We start from the raw sequence: 21,760 nt of genomic DNA on the forward strand, positions 1-21,760 counted from the left end.
AATTTCCTGGGTCAAGCTTAGGCTGGCATTCTAGAAAGCAAACAGTTGTTGCTCTTTCCACTGCAGAAGCAGAATTTTATTCTCTAACACAAACCTGTAACAAGGTTATATGGTTTAAACAGTTGTTAAAAGACATAGGCATGGAAGTGAGCCAGCCTGTAACTGTTCATGAGGATAATCAAGCTTGCATTGCTATGGCAAAATCTGAAGCCTGCAAGAATAGGACAAAACATGTAGATATTAGATATCACTATATCAAAGGCATGATAGCCAAAGGGGAAATAATGTTAAAATATTGTGAATCAAAAGACGTGATTGCTGATATTTTAACCAAACCTCTTGCTCTACCAAGACATCCAGAGTTGACAAAGAAAATTGGTTTGTGTCTTACTCGTTAGCATAAAAAAAGGGGGAGTGTTGGCATTTCTTTTTTCTGCTCTTGGCTACCATGGTAATTAAGTACTTCCTTAAGCATCGGCCAGGTGAAGAGGTCGAATTTAATTGTCCTCAGTTTAGGTGTTAATAGTTGTGTTGCCTGAAGGGAAGGCAGCTTGCAGGACTTTTGGTTAGTTTTTAGCTCTCTTCCTGCTCTCTGAGCGTGTGTTCATGCACAAGACTGTAAATGTGTTTTTGTGCTTTCTGTAAATAAATTTATTTTTATAGAAAGGTCAACATTTCTGGTTGAGGATATATTCAAGATTCAGTGGCCCAAAGAAGAGAAAGAAGAGAAGAAGTTTAATTGTGCATTCATTAGAGTTTCTGAATCACATCTCACAATATCAAACCCTGATGTGACTAAAGATGCTAACTAGATTAGCCATTTCTTGGGCTACAAATATCAGAATGACCATTAGATGGCAACATTAGTTTTCCATGTTTCTTTGCTGTCATCTAGTGGTTATCTGGAATTTTGCAGCCCAGATATGGTAGCGCTATTGTTTCCCATTCTTTTGTTTTCACCTTCAATCTACACACTTTAACTCTGAAATAAGTCCTGGCAAGGCTTACTTGCTAAAAAGGTTACATAGGATGGCAGCCAGGAAAATGAAAAAGAGACTTTGGGAAAGAAAAGAAACACTGTGTAGAAAGTATCAGGTGAAGATCTAAAAGAGTCCACAGTCTTTGAGATTCTCTTTGATGATTATATCTGTTACAGCATCAAACACAAACTTAACATTCTGAGTATCTGTTGCACAAGTCATGTGAGAGTAGACCTCCTTATCTTCTTTTCTGATGTTCAGATCTAAAAATTGCTTCTTGATGTAATTTCCTGCATCTTCAAAAGTGTTTGGTCCTGGTTGGAGAGAGACAAAAGGGACTGTTCATAAAATGCATTATGCTCTAGAACATCTTGTTCTTTTCTTACCACCTAATGTTTCTATTTCAGCATCAAGCACACACCCATACCTTTCCAAAAGAAAAGGCATATTTTGATGGCACTATAATTCTCCTTGACTAGATGCAAGCAATCACTTTTTTTGCAAAAGGGCATGAACCTGCTGCACAAATGTGATTCATGCAGCAAAATCACACAAACAGTTATTCATTTACTGGGCATGGTGGTGTAAGGGACATTATCTCAAGAGCAAGGTTTCATAACTAACATCCTCCTAGTTGGATACATTTATTAAAAAGACAGCCAAGGGCTTAATAAACTTGTTTGTCTTGACTATTTCCAATCTAGGAAAATAATAAAACTGTATCTGTCCTGACAAGCAGGAACCACGCCGAGACAAGGAATAAGTCTCTAGTGTTTTATTACTGCTACAGTAGACAGAAAACCCTACCACACTGAAGGAGCATGAGAAAACCCATACAGATAAACCCCAAAAGTCAAGGTGGGTCTGTTCTGGGTTTCTTTGAATGACAGCTCACATTCTCTCAACTACGCATGCATTTTCCCCCCTGGATAGGGGCCCCCTCCTGCTCACCATCAGTGCTCATGACAGTATCTCTGTTAAGAGTGTATTTATTGGAGGTGAGGACAATTTTTTTTTTTATTAAGATGGTAAGGCATTAGACTCCCTTATCATTTCAGATTGTAACCTACCTTTGCATCCCTCTCCCTATTCACACATGATGCACTGTGAATTACATATCCACTTTCCATATTTCTTCTATAGTACCTCCCTGGAACCCCATATGGTAGGAACCCCCAGCCACACAGTTTTCTAGATGAACCAAGATGCTGTTCTCAGAATCCTGGTGCCATTAGTTCTCCTTCTCTATATGCATTGTAGGGGCTATAGTGGCACTCATGTCAAGGCCATGTAAGGGCAAGACGTCACCAGAACAAGGTCATGTCCAGGCATGATGGGATGTGATCCAAGCCACAAAAGAACATAGGAATATATGAGTTGACCTAATTTATATTATTAAATTTTGCAGCTTGCCAGCTATCTTGAAAGCAGATTCGTAACCCTGGTCAAGTTGTGCCACATGACCATGATGATCTATGACTCAGATGTGGTGACCTCCATAGAATGTTGCCCAGAGAAGTCAGAAGAACAAATGCCTCAATTTACCATCGTATTCTGGAAAGCAAACGTGGAGGTGGACTTTAGTGATTTTTTCTTGGAAGAGGTCTTTCTTATTGAGAAATAGTACAATAGCAGTGGTAGCAAAGTATTTGTGGTTACAGATGCTGCTGAAGAGGTGAAGGCTTTCGTGCATTCTGTTCTGTCAAAGTGAAAAACAAGGTGGTTGTTAGATCTCACTGCAGTCAGTAATCCCTGCTCTAAGGTACAGCTCCTATGAAGAAAAAAAAAATCAGTTGATTAGCTTCTTTGGGCTAATCAGAAAAGAAAACATGGGAAAGGATTTTAATGAAGCAAAGCATATCCTTTCCACAGCATAGCAAACCCCTCTCTTTCTCATCCAACTCACCACTTCCTCATCTTCCACCAGGACCATGTCATAGGCACTAAGAGCGGCACAGAATACAATGCAGGTCACTCCTTCAAAGCAGTGAATCCACTTTTTCCTCTCAGATCTCTGTCCTCCCACATCAAACATCCTATGAAATGAATCTATGATTAACAAGATACTCACTTACTGTGTCCCTGATGTTTGTTGTTTACACACTGCAGGGGAGGGAGAGAAGGAAGGAAGGAAAGGCATAAATAAAAAGCCATTCGGCATTTTTAAAAAAGGCAAAATCAAGATTATTTTAGCTCTGCAGTTGGGAACCAGTTAAAAGAATACATTGTGAGTTAGGAAATCAAATGTTATCACAGACATTTATAATCTTAACCTACTATTAGCATTCGACCTTCTCTGAATCCTGTAAGGTCTGGGGGAGATCCCTGATAAGGTCCCACCACCAAATGAATGCCATCATTAGGGACACATCTCAGTGATGGTCCCCCTTCTTTGGAACAGCTTACACCTGAAAATCCAGACCAAATAAAGCATCTCCAGCATCTAGCTGGCCAGATTCTTCATGAACACATCCAACAAATGGAACCCATCACTTGCCTTGGTCAAGGGTTCTATCATTAAACTGCTCTTAGTATTAGGAAATTATAACATTAACTGGAATCTTCTTCTCTGCAACATAAGACTTTGTTCCAAGTTCTGTACAGTACTTCTGGATAGCACTTAGCTTTTTTTGTGTGTGTGAATCCTGTTCAGGTATTTGAAGAACACTATCATATATGCCACTTGGTCCACACCTCATCACATGACAGTAAACCATAATTTCTTTCATTATGGACATTGAATAAATCAGCCCAGTTAGTCTGGCTGATTCTGAAAAGATAAGTAGAATTGGTTGTACTTGATTAGTACATGAATTGGAGAGCATTAGAGAATCTCAGGAAATAGACTAGATTTGGGTGTCTAAAAAAAAAATCAAAAGAAGGCAATGACAAAATACTCCTATATGGTTGCCCAGAAAACTGACTACTTGTGGGACTGCCATTCCCCCATTCTTTCTGTTTACCCCACCAGATCTACCAGAGAGGGCATGCTCCAGATCCCTTCTATCAAACTATGCCATCTTGTTGAAGCCTGGAGTCATGCCTTCACAGTGGCAGCACCTGTCCTGTGCAACAGCATCCCACCACGGATTCAGATGGCCCAACTCTGTTAGCTTTCTGCAGGGCATTGAAGACCTGGATGTTTCCCCAGACACTTGGTTCAGGTGGATAGATGAGTTCTGTTGTTATTCATGGTGAGTGGGGTCATTATATATCCTTGGGCCCTTGGGGTGATATGTGGTGGCTTTTCTTTGTTTTAATCTTTGTAAGCTGCCCAGAGTCCCTTGGGTGAGACAGGCAGCCATAAAAATTAAATCAATCAATCAAGCAAGCAAATAAATAAATAAATAAATAAATCCTCTATCTATCTATCTATCTATCTATCTATCTATCTATCTATCTATCTATCTATCTATCATCTATCATCTATCTATCTATCATCTATCAACATATGTGTCCATAAAGTCACCAGCAATCAAGCTCATCTTGCAGAAGTTGTTACTTTTGCTGAATTGACACATCTGTCTTCTTAAGTCTTTTTAAAGGCACCAGTTAATGGCTAATGAAGATCCTTAAACTCACATTACGTCCTTTTTATTTATTTTATTTATTTTTTTGGCTTCCCTGAATATGCACTTTATTACATGATAATGATGATGATGATGATGATGATGATTACTTTTTAAGTGTTTGTTTTGTATTGAATTTTGCTCTGCTTCATAAGCTGCAGAATAACTTTATGTTGAAAAGCAGCCTGCAAGCATGAATATTACATACATTTTAAAGGATTTATACCAACAATGACTCCAAGCATTTCTATTTAACCAAGTTTTTGGATTCTTTGCAATGGAGGTGGGTGGGTAGAGGGAGCTATCTATTTCTGAAATGAGTGTTTTGACTCCACTCTGTCCCCATGCCAGCTTCTGTATCAGGAGGTCAAGAAGGTGTTTGAAGCATTCACACCTCCCTTTTAATCTCCACCACAAAACTGAGAGCTAGGTTGGGCTGAGAGAGCCCAAAGTCACCCATGGGGTTTCCAGAACAGAGAACAAGCCTCCCTGATGCCAGTCCAACACCTTTATCACTGTGTCAAGCGGTCTCTGTTCTATAAGCTACAAGGAACATTCAACACTTCTTAACATTTAAAAAGACCCATTTTTTAAAAAAGGGAGGAAGAATAATGTTAATGTTCAATGTTTGGACAATTCGATGCTTCTTACACAAACGGATGTACATTTTCTGAATTTGTTTTTCTTTTGATGCCTTCCATTGTGGTGGAATTTGTTAAAGCTGGAATATTCAAGATCAGCAGCTTTGTTCAAAAAATCCACAAGAGGCTGAAATTTGGAGCATGAAGTATCTTCAGTTTAGTACACATTTACAGCTGATATCTTATGTTTCCATGAGCTGGCAAACAGAAGCCAGTTGCCATATATTGTCAGTATGCTATTTTGTCGTTAAGGTTTTCAACAAAAATACACCCTGACCTTGCAGAGTAGCAAAGATTATATATGTGACTTCCAGAAGGACAACTTCGTGAGAAGAATTTCATAGTCCTGCCAATGCTTTCCATTAATTTTCAAACCATTTCAAGATCTGGCTTTTAATCAGGGGCATTCATTGTCTGTGTGTGGGGGGGGGGTGCAAAAAATTAAAGATGCTAGTCGCAACCCTGAGATCAAAGCCTTACCCCTTTGAAGTTGTGACCACCATCTTGACTGTTTGGACCCCAGCCCTGCCAACACCCCTGCTTTTATTTGAATCCATGTATATTCACTAGATTTTGACAGAGAACTAGAATTAAAGAACTGCTTTGATACCGAAAGTGCAAGTCCTTGAAAGAAAACTGTGTCTCAATAATCCCTGTTGTTTTCACTCGTGAGTGAAGGACATCTTGTTCGTTAGGGATATAGCCAGGAGCTGTTAGTCTGTCCAAATCATTGAGGTAGCTGCATCAAAAAGAGAGAGAGAATGGTTCATTTATCAACATTTTGCAAAAGGAAAACAAGTTTGTCTGCATGAAGGGAAGAGCATATTCTGCTAATATAGTGGCCAGGCCTGTCTTTGCAGAGAATATATTTAGGAGAACAAAAAGCAAAACTGCTTGCAATTCAATAGTTCCAGGTGACAAAAAACCACTATATGGAAATATGGAAACATACTGTGTAGACCAGTGTTTCTCAACCTTAGCAACTTTAAGATGTGTGGACTTCAACTCCCAGAATTCCCCAGCCAGCCATGCTGATGTAGACATTCAAATGCATGAAATTTGTGAAGTACTTTGCATCTGCTTACACCTGAGAAGCCTAAGGACCAGCAAGTAATTGAACAGGCCCAGATCGGTCAAGAAATCAAGAGCAGGTCATTCTTAAGCATAAATAGCAACTATCCCCAAATAAAACATGCCTTTGAACATATGAAGAAGGCTTTCTGCTTACAGCTAAATAGCTGCTTCTTCTCTTTCTCTGCCCCTGCACAAATTCTAGAACATTCTTCCTATCTTAACATTGGTCTAAAGAATTAGACTGGCAAGTCTGCATAGTACCAATTAGACTTCAAAGTTTTAGTTGTGATGTTTAAGACCCTTCATGGTTTAGGATCCCAATGTCTATTCTCCCAATAGGTGCTTGGTTGAATGTTAAAAACTGCAGGTGAAGTTCTTTAGCATCCCATAGCAGTGAGAGGTAAGGATGCGGGGAAAGACCTTCAGCTTTGCGGCACCTAAGCTTTGGAGTGATCTTCTCTGGAGACCAGGCTGATGTCCATATTATCCACCTTTCAGCAACAGATGAAGACCTAGCTTTTTATCCTTGGTATCCAGGGGCATCTACAGGTGTGTGTATGTTAAAAAGTCAAGACGGCAGCCACAGATGTGTGATCAAAGCCTGCCCTTTTTAAACATGTGTTTATGCACAATAAAAGGGTATGGTTTTAATTGCACAGCCATGGCCACCATCTTGACTTTTGACACCCCCACCCCCAAGCCCTGTTGGTGTCCGCAGCTTAACTGTAGTTTTGCTCCTAAAGGACATCCTTATCAGTGCTATGTGTTTATTGTTGTATGTGTTTTAATTAATGAATTAAGTAATTAAGTATGTTACCTAAATAATATGCACCAGGCATATAGCCTACATTCATCTATGCAACTGAATTCAGTTGCAAACGTGCCACTTACTAAGCAGCAGAATCACTGAGTTGATATTCTGATGCTCTTTCAAAACAGCCCTGGATCCCTGGGTCCTTCCACAGACGCTTGATGATGCCAGCCAGTTCAGGAGACATGGAACCATCCTCTGTGGCATCTGCCATTGCATAAAGCTGCCTTTCATCTTCCTGAAATTAAATGACTGAACATGAATCTCTTCTTTATTGTGTTCCAAAAAGGGAGCATTCAGCTGGATGTCCAGAGTTTCAAGATGATGTTTAAACCACCTTTAGACATAAATACTGGAGTGGTATAGAAAAATTGCAGTGAACAATAACAACATAAACAAAATATGCAATAATAGTAATAGTAATAATATGCATCTTTTATTTTAATTTTTAATGGCTTGTGATCCATCCAGACACCCTTCTTATTGGATAGATAGATTTATACTATAGTAACTATTTTGAAGCACTTTGTGAATATGAGAGAGACCATTCCTGAGCAAGGGTTATTGAAACAGGTATTAAAACTAGAACAGAGATTTATTTACAGGAAATACATTGTACAGATAGGCAAAGCCTAGCACCTACCAGGAAGAGAATCAAAGAGTAAGCCATAGCAAATGAGCCAAGATTAAGCAGTCCAATAAAACACAGAGTGGATAGAGTTATATGAAAAGAGAACCAAGAGCAAATCCTTACGTTTCTGTGTACATCCTACTAGCCCTGCCTTTCTCCACTTGTGGATGTACTTGATTTCAACACCTATCCCTTCTAGCTAGTGAGGGTTTCAGGTGTTCCTCACTTATGGGAGAAAGCTCAGAATGTTGGAAATAAAATCCAGAAGCATTGACACCTTAGATAAGTTTCTGCATTCAAAAAAAGGAATTCCTCCTTGATTCTCTTGTTGATTCCCCTCTGTTTTCCCTTAATTGGAAGACTGATATGTTTCGGCTGCTTCATCTTCTATCATGACGGCAGAAAGTTCAGAGCTTTCTATCAAGGTACATATTACTCAACATTCGGAGATCTAGATTTTTGTCTAAATACTCTTCATGGAACTGACACTGCTCACAGATGTCTGCTGTGTTAAACATGGAACCCAAAAAGTGACCAGGAAGAAAAGGATTCAGATTTTCAAATCCAAAGGTCTTCCCAACTCACCTTCTGAAGCCCAACCTCACCCGTGCTAACTACTGGTTTAAAGATAGATGGGAGAGATACTGAGAACCTTGACTTTCCCTTCAGACTATTACTTTAATCTTTTAGATAACTGAATATCAAAGAGACACTGAATCTAAGAGTCCATAAAACCAATTACAACACATACGGCCCTGTTATAGGGCATAATCAGGAAGTATGACACTGTGTGTTGGTTTTTATGACTGGTAATCATTTTATTTTTGGCACTGATATTTTGTTGTTTATTTGTTTAGTTGCTTCCGACTCTTCGTGACTTCATGGACCAGCCCACGCCAGAGCTTCCTGTCGGTCGTCAACACCCCCAGCTCCCCCAGGGACGAGTCCGTCACCTCTAGAATATCATCCATCCATCTTGCCCTTGGTCGGCCCCTCTTCCTTTTGCCTTCCACTCTCCCTAGCATCAGCATCTTCTCCAGGGTGTCCTGTCTTCTCATGATGTGGCCAAAGTATTTCAGTTTTGCCTTTAATATCATTCCCTCAAGTGAGCAGTCTGGCTTTATTTCCTGGAGGATGGACCGGTTTGATCTTCTTGCAGTCCAAGGCACTCTCAGAATTTTCCTCCAACACCACAGTTCAAAAGCATCGATCTTCCTTCTCTCAGCCTTCCTTATGGTCCAGCTCTCACAGCCATATGTTACTACAGGGAACACCATTGCTTTAATTATGTGGACCTTTGTTGTCAGTGTGATGTCTCTGCTCTTAACTATTTTATCGAGATTGGTCATTGCTCTTCTCCCAAGGATTAAGTGTCTTCTGATTTCCTGACTGCAGTCAGCATCTGCAGTAATCTTCACATCTAGAAATACAAAGTCTTTCACTGCTTCTACATTTTCTCCCTCTATTTGCCAGTTATCAATCAGGCTGGTAGCCATAATCTTGGTTTTTTTGAGCTGCAAGCCAGCTTTTGCACTTTCTTCTTTCAACTTCATCATAAGGCTCCTCAGTTCCTCTTCGCTTTCAGCCATCAAAGTGGTATCATCTGCATATCTGAGATTGTTAATGTTTCTTCCAGAGTTAACTCCAGCCTTGGATTCCTCAAGCCCAGCATGTTGCATGATGTGTTCTGTGTACAAGTTGAATAGGTAGGTTGAGAGTATACAGCCCTGCCATACTCCTTTCCCAATCTTAAACCAGTCCGTTGTTCTGTGGTGTGTTCTTACTGTTGCTACTTGGTTGTTATACAGATTCTTCAGGAGGCATACAAGATGACTTGGTATCCCCATACCACTAAGAACTTGCCACAATTTGTTATGGTCCACACAGTCAAAGGCTTTAGAATAGTCAATGAAACAGAAATAGATGTTTTTCTGAAACTCCCTGGCTTTTTCCATTATCCAGAGGATATTGGCAATTTGGTCCCTAGTTCCTCTGCCTTTTCCAAACCCAGCTTGTACATCTGGCAATTCTCGCTCCATGAATTGCTGAAGTCTACCTTACAGGATATTGAGCATTACCTTACTGGAATGTGAAATGAGTGCCGCTGTTCGATAGTTTGAACATTCTTTAGTGTTTCCCTTTTTTGGTATATATAAGTTGATTTTTTCCAATCTGATGGCCATTCTTGTGTTTTCCAAATTTGCTGGCATATAGCATGCATTACCCTGACAGCATCATCTTGCAATATTTTGAACAGTTCAGCTGGGATGCCGTCATCTCCTGCTGCCTTGTTATTAGCAATGCTTCTTAAGGCCCACTCAACCTCAATCTTCAGGATGTCTGGCTCTAGCTTGCTGACCACACCGTCAAAGCTATCCCTGATATTGTTATCCTTCCCATACAGGTGTTCCGTATATTCTTGCCACCTTTTCTTGATCTCTTCTTCTTCTGTTAGGTCCTTGCCATCTTTGTTTTTGATCATACCCATTTTTGCCTGGAATTTACCTCCAATGTTTCTAATTTTCTGGAAGAGGTCTCTTGTCCTTCCTATTCTATTGTCTTCTTCCACTTCCGCGCATTGCTTGTTTAAAAATAATTCCTTATCTCTTCTGGCTAACCTCTGGAATTTTGCATTTAATTGGGCATATCTACCCCTATCACTGTTGCCTTTTGCTTTCCTTCTTTCTTGGGCTACTTCTAATGGCTCAGCAGACAGCCATTTTGCCTTCTTGGTTTTCTCTTTCTTTGGGATGTATTTTGTTGCCGCCTCCTGAACGATGTTGCGAACTTCTGTCCAGAGTTCTTCCGGGACCCTATCTACTAAGTCCAGTCCCTTAAATCGATTCTTCACCTCCACTGCATATTCCTTAGGAATATTAGTGAGCTCATATCTAGCTGATCTGTGGGTCTTCCCTAATCTCTTTAGTCTGATCCTAAATGTGCAATAAGAGGTTCGTGATCGGAACTACTGTCAGCTCCAGGTCCTGTTTTTACTGACTGTATAGATGTCTGCCACCTTTGGCTGCAAAGGATGTAGTCAATCTGATTTCGGTGTTGTCCATCTGGGGAAGTCCATGTATAAAGCCGTCTCTTAGGTTGTTGGAAGAGAGTGTTTGTTATGCAGAGTGAGTTGTCCTGGCAAAATTCTATCAGCCTATGTCCTGCTTCGTTTTGTTCTCCCAGGCCATGCTTACCTGTAATTCCGGGTGTCATTTGACTGCCCACCTTAGCATTCCAGTCTCCCGTGATGAAAATAACATCTCTTTTAGGCGTGTTGTCCAGTAGGTGCTGCAGATCCTCACAGAACTGCTCTACTTCAGCTTCTTCAGCACCTGTGGTTGGGGCGTATATTTGGATCACTGTGATGTTAGATGGCTTGCCCTGAATTCGAATTGAGATCATTCTGTCATTTTTTGGATTGTATCCAAGCACTGCTTTAGCCACTTTACTAGTAATTATGAAGGCTACTCCATTTCTTCTGTGGTCCTCTTGTCCACAGTAGTAGATCTGGTGGTCATTTGATGTGAAGTGGCCCATTCCAGTCCATTTCAGTTCACTGACGCCCAAAATGTCTATCTTTAATCTTGACATCTCACCAATAACCACATCCAATTTGCCCTGGCTCATAGATCTTACATTCCAGGTTCCAATGGTGTGTTGATCCTTAGTACATCGGATTCGCCATTCACCACCAGCACCGTCGGCTGCTAGCTGTCCTTTTGGCTTTGAGCTAGCTGCATCATCACGTCTGGGGCTAGTTGAACTCCTCCTCTGTTCCTCCCCAGTAGCATTTTGACCATCTTCCGACCTGGGGGTCTCATCTTCCGATGGTATATCGACATATCTCTGGTTGTACTGATCCATTGAGTTTTCACGGCAAGAATACTGGGGTGGGTTGCCATTACCTTCCCCAGGGATCGCATTTAGTCTGACCTCTCTGTCATGACCTTCCTGTCTTGGGTGGCCCTTCACGGTTTAGCTCATGGCATCACTGAGGTGCTCAAGCTCCAGCACCATGGCAAGGTAATGATCCTTTGCTGAAGTTGTTTAGATGAATGTAATTAACTGATATAAGTAACTGCAATGGTTTAGTGGTTAAGGTGCTGACCGAGAAACCACTTCTCCCAGTAAGTACTAGGCTGCATCTTAAAAACTGCAGGTGGCACAGCCAGTTCTATGCCTAAAGGAGGACCAGATCCCACCATCTCCTGGCCCTACAGAATTTTGGTTGTGGGAGAAACAGGAGGAAGTAGTATTATATTTCATACTACTAGCATCTGCAGGGGGCATCAAGGCAGGTAACAAAAGCACCATTACACTCTTGATATGCAAGCTGTGCATTGTTTGCATGTGCATTTTGGTGTCACATGCATGTTCAGAAGGGGTAGAGCTTGGATCACAATAGTACAATGCTGTCTTGGTCTCTTTGATGACAGCCTCTCATCCTGTTGGATGCTTCTGTCACTGGGAGGAATTCCAGTGAAAAACAGGATGTTGACCTTGTTCATTGGCTACTTTGTAACCAAATAAGTGGAGTTAAACAATACTCCTTTGCTTATTCCCATGAGAATTTCTCTGAAACTCTCTTCTCCTTAGGGTTGTGGGGAAAAATACTTTACATAGCAAACTCTTCTATCCATCTGAAGGAGGTGAGGTGGTGCTGCCTGGTGCTGATTGAAATAGATTAGGTATAAGCTAAATAGATGGTGTTGCTGTTGTTTAAGATGAGAATGCAAGCAGATATGATTTTAAGGATTTGAAACTGATGTTCTGCAATGAAAAAAATACCAAAAATGTGAAAGAGTTCCCAGTTATGAGAGGTCTCACACTCACTTTGCTTTGTGAGTCCTCATACTCAATTCCTAGTGTGGACATAGCCTTTACAATCGTCAGAATGGACTGTAGTGTGTTGCTGTAAACCACTGATTTATACTCTTGACATTCCTGGTCAGTGTAGCCATCTTTATGGATGATCCTGCAAAAAATCAGAAAGAGGACAGTTCTTAGGAGAATGAGTATAAGAACAAGAACACTGCTGGGCTTCAAAAGAAGTGGAAACTAACTGGTTTGCAATCCAATATCAAAATATGGATGCATAATTAGCTTTGAACAAACTCTGTTTGAGATAGCTGTCCTCAAGGAGGGGTGTTAGAAGAATCCTCTCTGGGTTTGTAACAGATAAACAGATATCCTGGGCTCAGTAAGATTGTAATATGCTATCTAATCTTGAGAAACCATACATTGTTATTTGTATATGTGCAAGATCTTCACCAGTAGGATCCTTACTGGTTCAAGATTCCACTGATACAAATCGTCTAAATACAGATAGCAGAATCTACAGTGATACCTACAGAGGGGTGTCAAATCTGTGTAAAGGAATGTATTGCTGACCTTGGAGAAGGTATGGAAGGAAGTTAAGAAGAGACTTGGGGAAGTGATGACACAGTCCAGAAACTGAAGGAAATATGAGAAAGAAATTCAAAATGATCCCACCTTGATTTTATTAAGTTTAAGAAGGAAAGAAATTTGGATTGGCTTTCAGAATTCTGTTATACCCTATAACAATTAAGTAGCATTTCTGAAACCCCTGCAGTGTCTGATTCTTGACCTGGTTTACCTTGAAGAGCTGACATCAATCTGGTTGGCACCCACCATTTTGCAGATTTTGACTCACCCTGTAGATGTCCCAAGTATCTAGAAGATGTTGTAGTTACTATTTCCTATTTAATAGAGGTAAGAGAGCACCCAGTCTTGTTCCCAAAACTTCTCTTCATGCTTGTGCATACTCCTTACTGACATAAAAACGTATTTCTGGATCCTGCTTTCTTGTTTTGGGATAGCTTAACTATATGACTATCTTAGGTCAGAGGCTTGGTTTGGTTCCACAGTCTGAGCCTCACAGGGAATAATATAAAACTTGGGCAAGCTTTATCCTGTGTTTCCATGAAGACACATGCTTCATACCTCCCTGGATCTACACGGTAAGTTATAGTAACTCATTTCCTGAGTCAAAAGATTCAGTCAATAAATTGAGCATAATTTTCTATCAAACAGAAAGGCACAAGAGTTGTATCTTTTTGCATTTGAAGACGAATCACAGATTTCCTTAATTCTCCAAATGAATTCAGAGATTAGAAATCAAAAGATAAGACAAAAGAGGTTTCCCTGCTTGCAAGCAAGCCATATAAAATAATTCAACCTCTTTAATGTGATGTGCAGTGATGACACTTCTTCATATCTTTCTCAAATGACTACATTCAACACATGATACAGCTGAACTACGTATGCGTCACACAAGCCCATAGAATCCCATGTGCAGAATCACAATGAAACTTAATGAGGTCCAATTTCACCAGAATGTTAATTAACTTTGTGAAATAGTCTTGTAGAACATAGACAAGCAACCATCAAGAGAATGTACAGAGTCATTAAATACATATATACTTCTCATTTTCATTTTTAAAACCCCAAATGGCTTATTTATGATGGAAGAAGAAACTGCCTTGAGTACTAAAGTATAGCAACACATTTTTGAAAGGTTAGGATGGATCTGGAAGGAAAAGAAAAAGTAATATCTCACCGACACATTCATTATTTAAATCACCTGCATATATAATTGAGTCGTTTTTCACTTGTTTCATTTTTTTTAAATCAGAAGAAAAACGTTTATTTTTTTAACATCTTCTATATGCCTTTAGATAGAGAACAAACTCAACAATGTTGGCAATTCCCAATCTATGTTACCATTAATGCTAATATGGGACCAGGATATCTGAGGGACCATCTCATCCCTATTACATCAATCCACCCCATCCGGTCATGCAGGGAGGGCATGTTATGGACCCCATCTATAAAAGAATTCCATCTAGTGGGGTCTCGGAAGCATGCCTTCTCTGCTGTAGCTCCCGCCCTTTGGAACATCCTTCCCCCAGAGGTGAGACAGGCCCTCTCGCTCCTGGACTTTTGCAAAAGATTAAAGACCTGGTTCTGTCTGCAGGCTTGGAATGGGAGGGGGAATAATTACACCTGGGGATGGCTAGCACCGTGAAGTGATTATGGGGGCCTATTACACTCAAGAACTGATTAAGATCTTTTCGTCATGTAGATTTTATTATATTTGTACTTTTACAGTATTTTGTAATGTAATGGTTTTATATTTTAATCCTGTTTTATTGTAAGCCGCCCAGAATCCACCTGTAGGGGTGAGATGGGCAGTGAATAAATTTGTAAAATAAATATTATGATATGATATGATATGATATGATATAATACTAACATATTAATACTAATAACACATACATGCACTGATATATATGGGACATATCCATCATGCTGTTCCTTTTCTGGGGAAGCAACGTTGTGTAAAGTGACGAGGTAAAGGTAAAGGTTTCCCTTGACATTAAGTCCAGTCGTGTCTGACTCTAGGGGGCGGTGCTCATCTCCGTTTCAAAGCCGAAGAGCCGGCGTTTGTCCGAAGACACTTCCGTGGTCATGTGGCCAGCATGACTACACGGAACGCCGTTACCTGCCCGCCAAAGCGGGTACCTATTAATCTACTCACATTTGCATGTTTTTTGAACTGCTAAGTTGGCAGGAGCTGGGACTAGCAATGGGAGCTCACCCCATCACACGGATTTGAACCGCCGACCTTCTGATTGGCAAGCTCAGCAGCTTAGCCAAAGGAATTAAAGCAAAAGGAAATATAAATATGTAAATCTAGGTGGGATGTTTTGTTTTGTTTTGTTTTGTTTTTGGTGCCTGCAGGTCAGTCTTGGCTCTTGGAGACTGCTTGGATGAGTCCCTGCAGTCTTCTTGGCAAGGTTTTTCAGAAGTGGTTTGCCATTGCCTCCTTCCTAGGGCTGAGAGAGAGTGACTGGCCCAAGGTCACCCAGCTGACTTTGTGCCTAAGGCAGGACTAGAACTCACAGTCTCACAGTTTCTAGCCTGATGCCTTAGCCGCTACACCAAACCGGCTCACAAAAATCTAGTTTACTCCAATCCTGTTCACTATCACTGCTTTACTCTTCTAACTTGGCAGACCATCACCACATTCATGCAACATGTCATATCTTACCTTTGTTTTTTCAACTTTGCCTGCCTGCTTGCCGGCCTTCCTTCCTTCCTTCCTTCCTTCCTTCCTTCCTTCCTTCCTTCCTTCCTTCCTTCCTTCCTTCCTTCCTTCCTTCCATCTCATTAAGTCTATCTACCCACAACTTTCTTGGTCTTGCCCTCCATCATGGGCTACCATTCATTCTGCCTTTCTGCTTCACAATCGCTGCTTCCCGAGGGCAGGAAAGGATGACATCCTCCTCCTCCTCCCACTCCTGCATGTGTGAATGCACCTTCGAGTTAGCATTGACTTCTGGCAACTTCCTGGACAAGTCCCTGCAGTATTCTTGGCAAGGTTTTTCAGAAGTGGTTTGCCATTTCCTGCTTCCTAGAGCTGAGAGAATGCGACTGGCCCAAGGTCACCCAGCTGGCTTTGTGCCAAAGGCAGGACTAGAACTCACGGTCTTGTAGTTTCTAGGCTAGCCCATTGCAGGTGCACTGCATGCCCTTGTTCAGTTTTGGTTTAGAATGGCTGTATTCAGAGCTGAACTATCTTAAGACCCTTCAGAATGGAGGGATTCCAGCATTATGTTCTGATCTAACAGCAGATCAGAAGGTATGATTTGGTCTGGCAGCCGAAGTGCCTGGCATGCCTCTCTCTCATCCAGCATCTGGTTGTTACCCTGTACAACCATTTTTATTTAGGCTGCTGGGCTTCTATCTTCTCTGGTGGTCAGAAGTTGCTGTTTCTTTCATAATTCATCACCCGGAGTCGGCTGTCGAGATGGGTGGTGAAGAAATGCGATAAATAAATAAATAACCTTGCTATTGACCCAACAATGGCCAATTAAGTCAGTGAGCTACTCTCACTCATAGAAGCTCATGTTCCATTCAAGCTGACCCAGCAGGCAACTTTCAATTTCTGCCAGGCTGGATGAAGCATGCTTCCCTCACTCCTCTACTCCCTGACCACAGTTCTGCAAAGCCTCCTCTCCTCTCCTGTCCTCTCTCTCCTCCATTCCATTTTTTTCAAACCTTCCTATCACTTCTGGTACCTTTCACTAATTCTCTTAATGTTTTATTTTTTAAAAAATCATATTTTCCAATGTATATGCATTCCTTGCCATGTGTATACAGTATATGAAGAGACTTATACTCACACCATACATTTGAAACCAGCAGACCTTTTTTCCAATCAGATACTCAAGAAATAATCACCATTCTCATTCATTTCAAGGTGCCTGTAAATACTGACTTTTGCTGTCCACCATGTTAGTGGCCAACTAACATTTCCATAACATTCTTTAGTAATCTAAAGAAGGTACAAACTAGGTTAGAAACCTTTTTCATGCAACATGCAGCAGTCCCTGTTTATGGTAAGCCCAGTATTGTTCCATTTCAGCACATTTGGTCTGATATGCTAGAAGTGCAACCAATACCCAGCTGTACTACAAAACTCATAGTTTTCTAGTTCTAACAAACTAAAGTATCTGCTCTTGAACACCTCCCCACCCACAAGTTTGGAGTTATATACATCTGATTATTATCCAACCTATAAAACTTAGTTATTTTCTATTTTAATGCACAAGTCATTTTCTTTCCTTTTTGCACAGCTGGGAACACAAGAGAGTTCTACCAAAACTGACATAAATTTTGATAGACCTACTTCATTTGTTTCACAATAGTGCTCTTTCCTGATTCTCCAGCTCCTGCAAAAAGAAAACAAGTGTAAATAGGACAAATGCACATGAACAGAATTGTCATTAAATTGGGCAAAGAATGTCTGTAGAGGTCAAGATGAACAAAATCATGTTCCCAAAGATGGCTTAAAAAGATATACCTTAAGAAGACCAAATGATGGCTTAACACAATGTGTGCACACATGTGTGTGCATGTGCACTTACTAGAAAAATGAAATAGAATGTCAGTGTGTCATTTTCCAAAAGCTAAGTTAACAAAATAGTTTTCAAGGGTGAACAAAAATCGAGGAAGAACATGAGAATATTTCCCAAATTCCCCCATCTGCTCCCACCATGGAATATATGAGAGTATATGCTTTTTTTTGCCCATGTGCACACCAGCTGCACTCTCTGATGGCAATGCATTTAGCTTTAGTACTAAAATTGTCCTCTTCCTATAATCTGTGCAGCTCTACCACAATGACACCAAGTATATGAATTCTGAAAAAGAATGCTGAGAGAAAGATTCAAGGAAGGAAGACACATTATCCCTTGTTATTCTGCCTTATTAGCATTGAGTGCCTATATATCTCCTCCAGGAATGAATATGCATCAATTTATCAGGCTAATAGTTTTTTCAAGTTTTTTTTTTAATTTGTAAGAGAAAAAAAAGGAAAAGATATCCCAATATAATAAATAAGACTGCAGCCATCCATGATATATGCCCTGATGGATGAGCAGACAGACCTGGTGTACATAACAGAAACCTCAATGAGCAGCAATGGGGATGTGATCCTGTTGAAGATCTGCCCTCCTGTTCTGAATAACTGAGACTGGGGAGGAAGCCTGGGAAGAGAAGTGCTCACAATCATACAGGAGATCACAGCAGCAGCCAGTAGTACTGCCCCAGAGCTGACTGGTTGTGTGAATGCTTGTGTGTAGAATCACCCAAAACCAGAAGCTTTGCAGACTCCAAAATCAACTCTGAAATAAGTCCAACAGGTTTTGAAGAGCCACACTGGAGAGTTAGGCAGGTGGTTTAACTTAACAACAGCTATGGACTTATCACAAGTAGATGGACACACAGTTGATCTGGTTTTCATTCCAGAGTAGATGGCACCTGATCTATGAATATGGAGGACACTGACATCTTTAGTTTGCTGTAGTCAGATCACTTTCAGGTCAAACCACATATGGCAGTTTTTGTTGGCACTCAAAACCTCTGTGACAGCATGGGATCTATTAAAATAGTCTAGCCATGGTTCTTAATGAATATGCTCAGATTCCATTTGGCTCTTCCTGAGATTTGTTGCCAAACCCTGCTGTGAAGCCTGGAATTGCTTAGGGAGTGAAAATGACGACATAATACCAATTTCAAAAACAAAAACCATGTAAAACCTGATGTTGAATTTTAAAATCTTGAACTTCTTTGGATTCCAGTGACTGCTTCTTGATCTTTCCATGGTTTCTATTGCTTTGCAACTGTTCTGCTAAGGCCCAAGTGAATGGAATCAAGCTATATTTTCATTGGTTAAGCACATTTCCTCTTAGCCAGTGTTGGAAAAGCCACTTGAAATCTTAATTTGCATTTTTCCCCTTCCTTTAGGCATAACTCCAGTCAAAACAGCCTGCTCGAGCTGCTATGAAATATTTATTTATTTATTTAGCTCTCTAGACATCTGTATGTTCTTTAGAATTTGCATTTGCATGTAAGTAATTCACCCTTAATTTAGGCAAATGAATAGCAAGAAACAGCCAACCATATGGGAAATGTTCCTTGAAGTAAAACAAATGATGCATGGGTGAGGAAGCAACAAAGATCAACCAGTGAATATGTAAATTTTTTGCAATGGCTAATTCCATAGATACGGTAACAATTTTGTCAACAATCAGCTTTTGCACCTGGGACTTGGCAAATACAAAAACAGTCCCTGGTATCTCTTAAATGCATTTTGCGTGTGGGTGGGGATAGAACTGATCTCCAGTGACTTTGGCCAACAGTGTTTTGCCTATAGAGCAAAAATCACGTACATGCAAAATACATGGAAAATTGAAGGATTACCATACAAACAATGAGCAAATATATCTGAAAACCAGAGCTAAATTATAGGAAGAGCACAACTAATAATTCTCAGATTTTTACCTGAGCCTGCTGATGTGCCATGAGCTTACTGTTCACCTTACATAAAAAATAAAGAAGAATTAAAGTCTCTCAGCTCCTAAAAGGACCTTCCTACAGAGAGACTATAAATGAAGACCAAGCCAGAGTTTGGAGAGGGAGGAAAGCGAATGACAAAAGTAGTATCACTGCACTGTCATAACAAAAACTCTGCCCTTTTTGTATGTCTGCTGTGACATCTCATACATGGTAAAAAAGGGCAGAGTTTGTGTTGTGAGGGTGCAGTGTTGCTTTTGTCATTTTGACAAAACCTTCCAATCTTGTCAATACTTCTGGAAGTGTTTACTCTCTAAAATTCCAAAAGATCAGACTAGATCTAATTTAGGTTACTGGAGAGGATATTTTTGGCTAAAGATTTGGAGACACTTAACAGCTAAAAGCACTGTGACTATGAAACAATCATTTAAAGAAGGGTTTCTCAATCAGGGTTCTGTAGCACCCTAGGGTTCTGCGAGAGGTCACCAGGGGTTCCCTGGGCGATCAAAATTTATTTAAAAAAATATTTCAAATTTGGGCAACTTCATATTAAAGAGGTAAGTTTCATTCTTTATTTTCAGTTTAAGAACACTGTTAATGCATATACACAGGCCTACCCATAAAACAAATATAATAATTTTGTAACTTCTGGCCTATATTTGAGCTTGAATGTGCAGGGGTTCCCCGAGGCCTGAAAAATATTTCAAGGGTTCCTCCAGGAACAAAAGGTTGAGAAAGGCTGATTTAAAACAACTGCAAACTCAATCATTGGCATACTTTGAACAGAAGCTCTGTCTTTGATCTTGGAGGGATTCAATTAAATATCTTCCAAGCCCCCCTTGCAATTCTATGACTCTAAAATTTGAAATAATCTATTTTCAAAAGCTCTTTTGAGTTAAAAATACAACTGAGTCTTTCCCCTGCTGCCTTGTCTCTATCTCTGTCTTTTACATAATTTGCTGGCATTTTTAGAATGTGAAGAACATGTAATTGAATAATCCACTCCTGTCAGGTGATAGCAATGAAACTTTTGACATGCTGTCATGTGACCCCATCAGAGATGACAAGGATGCACGTCTTATGGGCTAAATTCTTTCCACTACAGTCATGTTTTTAACAAGCAAAGATTCTCTTTAACCCAAACTGTTAGATGCTTGATTCAGTTAAGCAGCAACAGTGTCATAAACAGTGTAAAAGTAGCCAGAGACTTCTGATACTTCTACTATTCATCAGATAAATCAATAAAACATTTACAGATGACACACACATAAAGACACATATTTCATTCATTAATATAATTTGCTATTTATTTCCTCTCAAAAGGAAGTCTTCCCTATCAAATAATTCACATGTTAAGCCACAAGAAATGTTGCAAATTGACATTCCCAGTGCTGAGCAAAACAAAGCAAAATAAGTTAAACAAGCAAATCTCTCAGTTCAATTGCCCTGGTTCCCACATGCATACATATTTTAGGACACATTTGTAGATTTCTGAGTGAGCAAAGGATTCTGAGATTTCAGTGTATAACCCAGCAATTAGTATTTGAGAAACACTCTCCTTGTTCAGATGTCCATGCACGCATTGGACCTTCACCAAATTTTGGATAGCAGATCTCAATTTAAAGGTAAAATTACAACCTACTGTCAGCTTCTTCCAGAAAAACTGGATTTGATATGACATTTATGATTTGCAACATACATGCAAATTACTTTTTAAAAATCTCTCCTTCTTTCTCCCCACCAGATTTTAAAATAAGCAGATCAGACAGATCAGCCATCACCAGCTGTCAGTAGATTGGCTCAAAGATCAAAACTTATATTTACCCAACAGCAGCAATTTGACTGTCCTAGAATCTTTTATTGCATCTTCTTGAAGTCTTTTTTCAAGCTCTCGTGATCGTTTCATCGATTCTTTAGACCCAGAGCTAATTCTGCTCCCCATGTTGTGGGCCTTTCGTGGTACAAATTTATTGTCCAAGGAAACTGATGTTTAACTGAGAAAAAAAAAAGTCCACTTCAGACAAATAGTGGAGCAGACAAGTTCCAAGGAAGCTTAAATTTTCTCTTCTACCTTCTCCTTTAGCCTGCTTTCACCAGCTTTTGAGCCATCACATGTCTAAGAAGATAGGACAGAAGCTATTTCATTGATGTTCTATGTCATCTACTCATTA

At 40.1% G+C, this 21,760-nt stretch overlaps 1 protein-coding gene across 1 annotated transcript; it reads right to left on the reverse strand.

The window, feature by feature from the left end:
• Nucleotides 1–1,042: 1,042 nt before the first annotated feature.
• Nucleotides 1,043–21,531, reverse strand: GNAT3 (G protein subunit alpha transducin 3). The gene is made up of 8 exons (XM_063309011.1): nt 21,414–21,531; nt 17,422–17,464; nt 12,540–12,681; nt 7,156–7,313; nt 5,801–5,929; nt 2,887–3,016; nt 2,526–2,679; nt 1,043–1,294 (listed from the first exon to the last, which is right to left on the reverse strand). Exons 1-8 carry the CDS (start codon nt 21,529–21,531, stop codon nt 1,104–1,106), a joined length of 1,065 nt encoding a protein of 354 aa, XP_063165081.1. The 3' UTR covers nt 1,043–1,103.
• Nucleotides 21,532–21,760: the final 229 nt, after the last annotated feature.

Source organism: Candoia aspera, chromosome 7, assembly GCF_035149785.1.
Source record: "Candoia aspera isolate rCanAsp1 chromosome 7, rCanAsp1.hap2, whole genome shotgun sequence".
Taxonomy (NCBI): Eukaryota; Metazoa; Chordata; class Lepidosauria; order Squamata; family Boidae; genus Candoia; species Candoia aspera.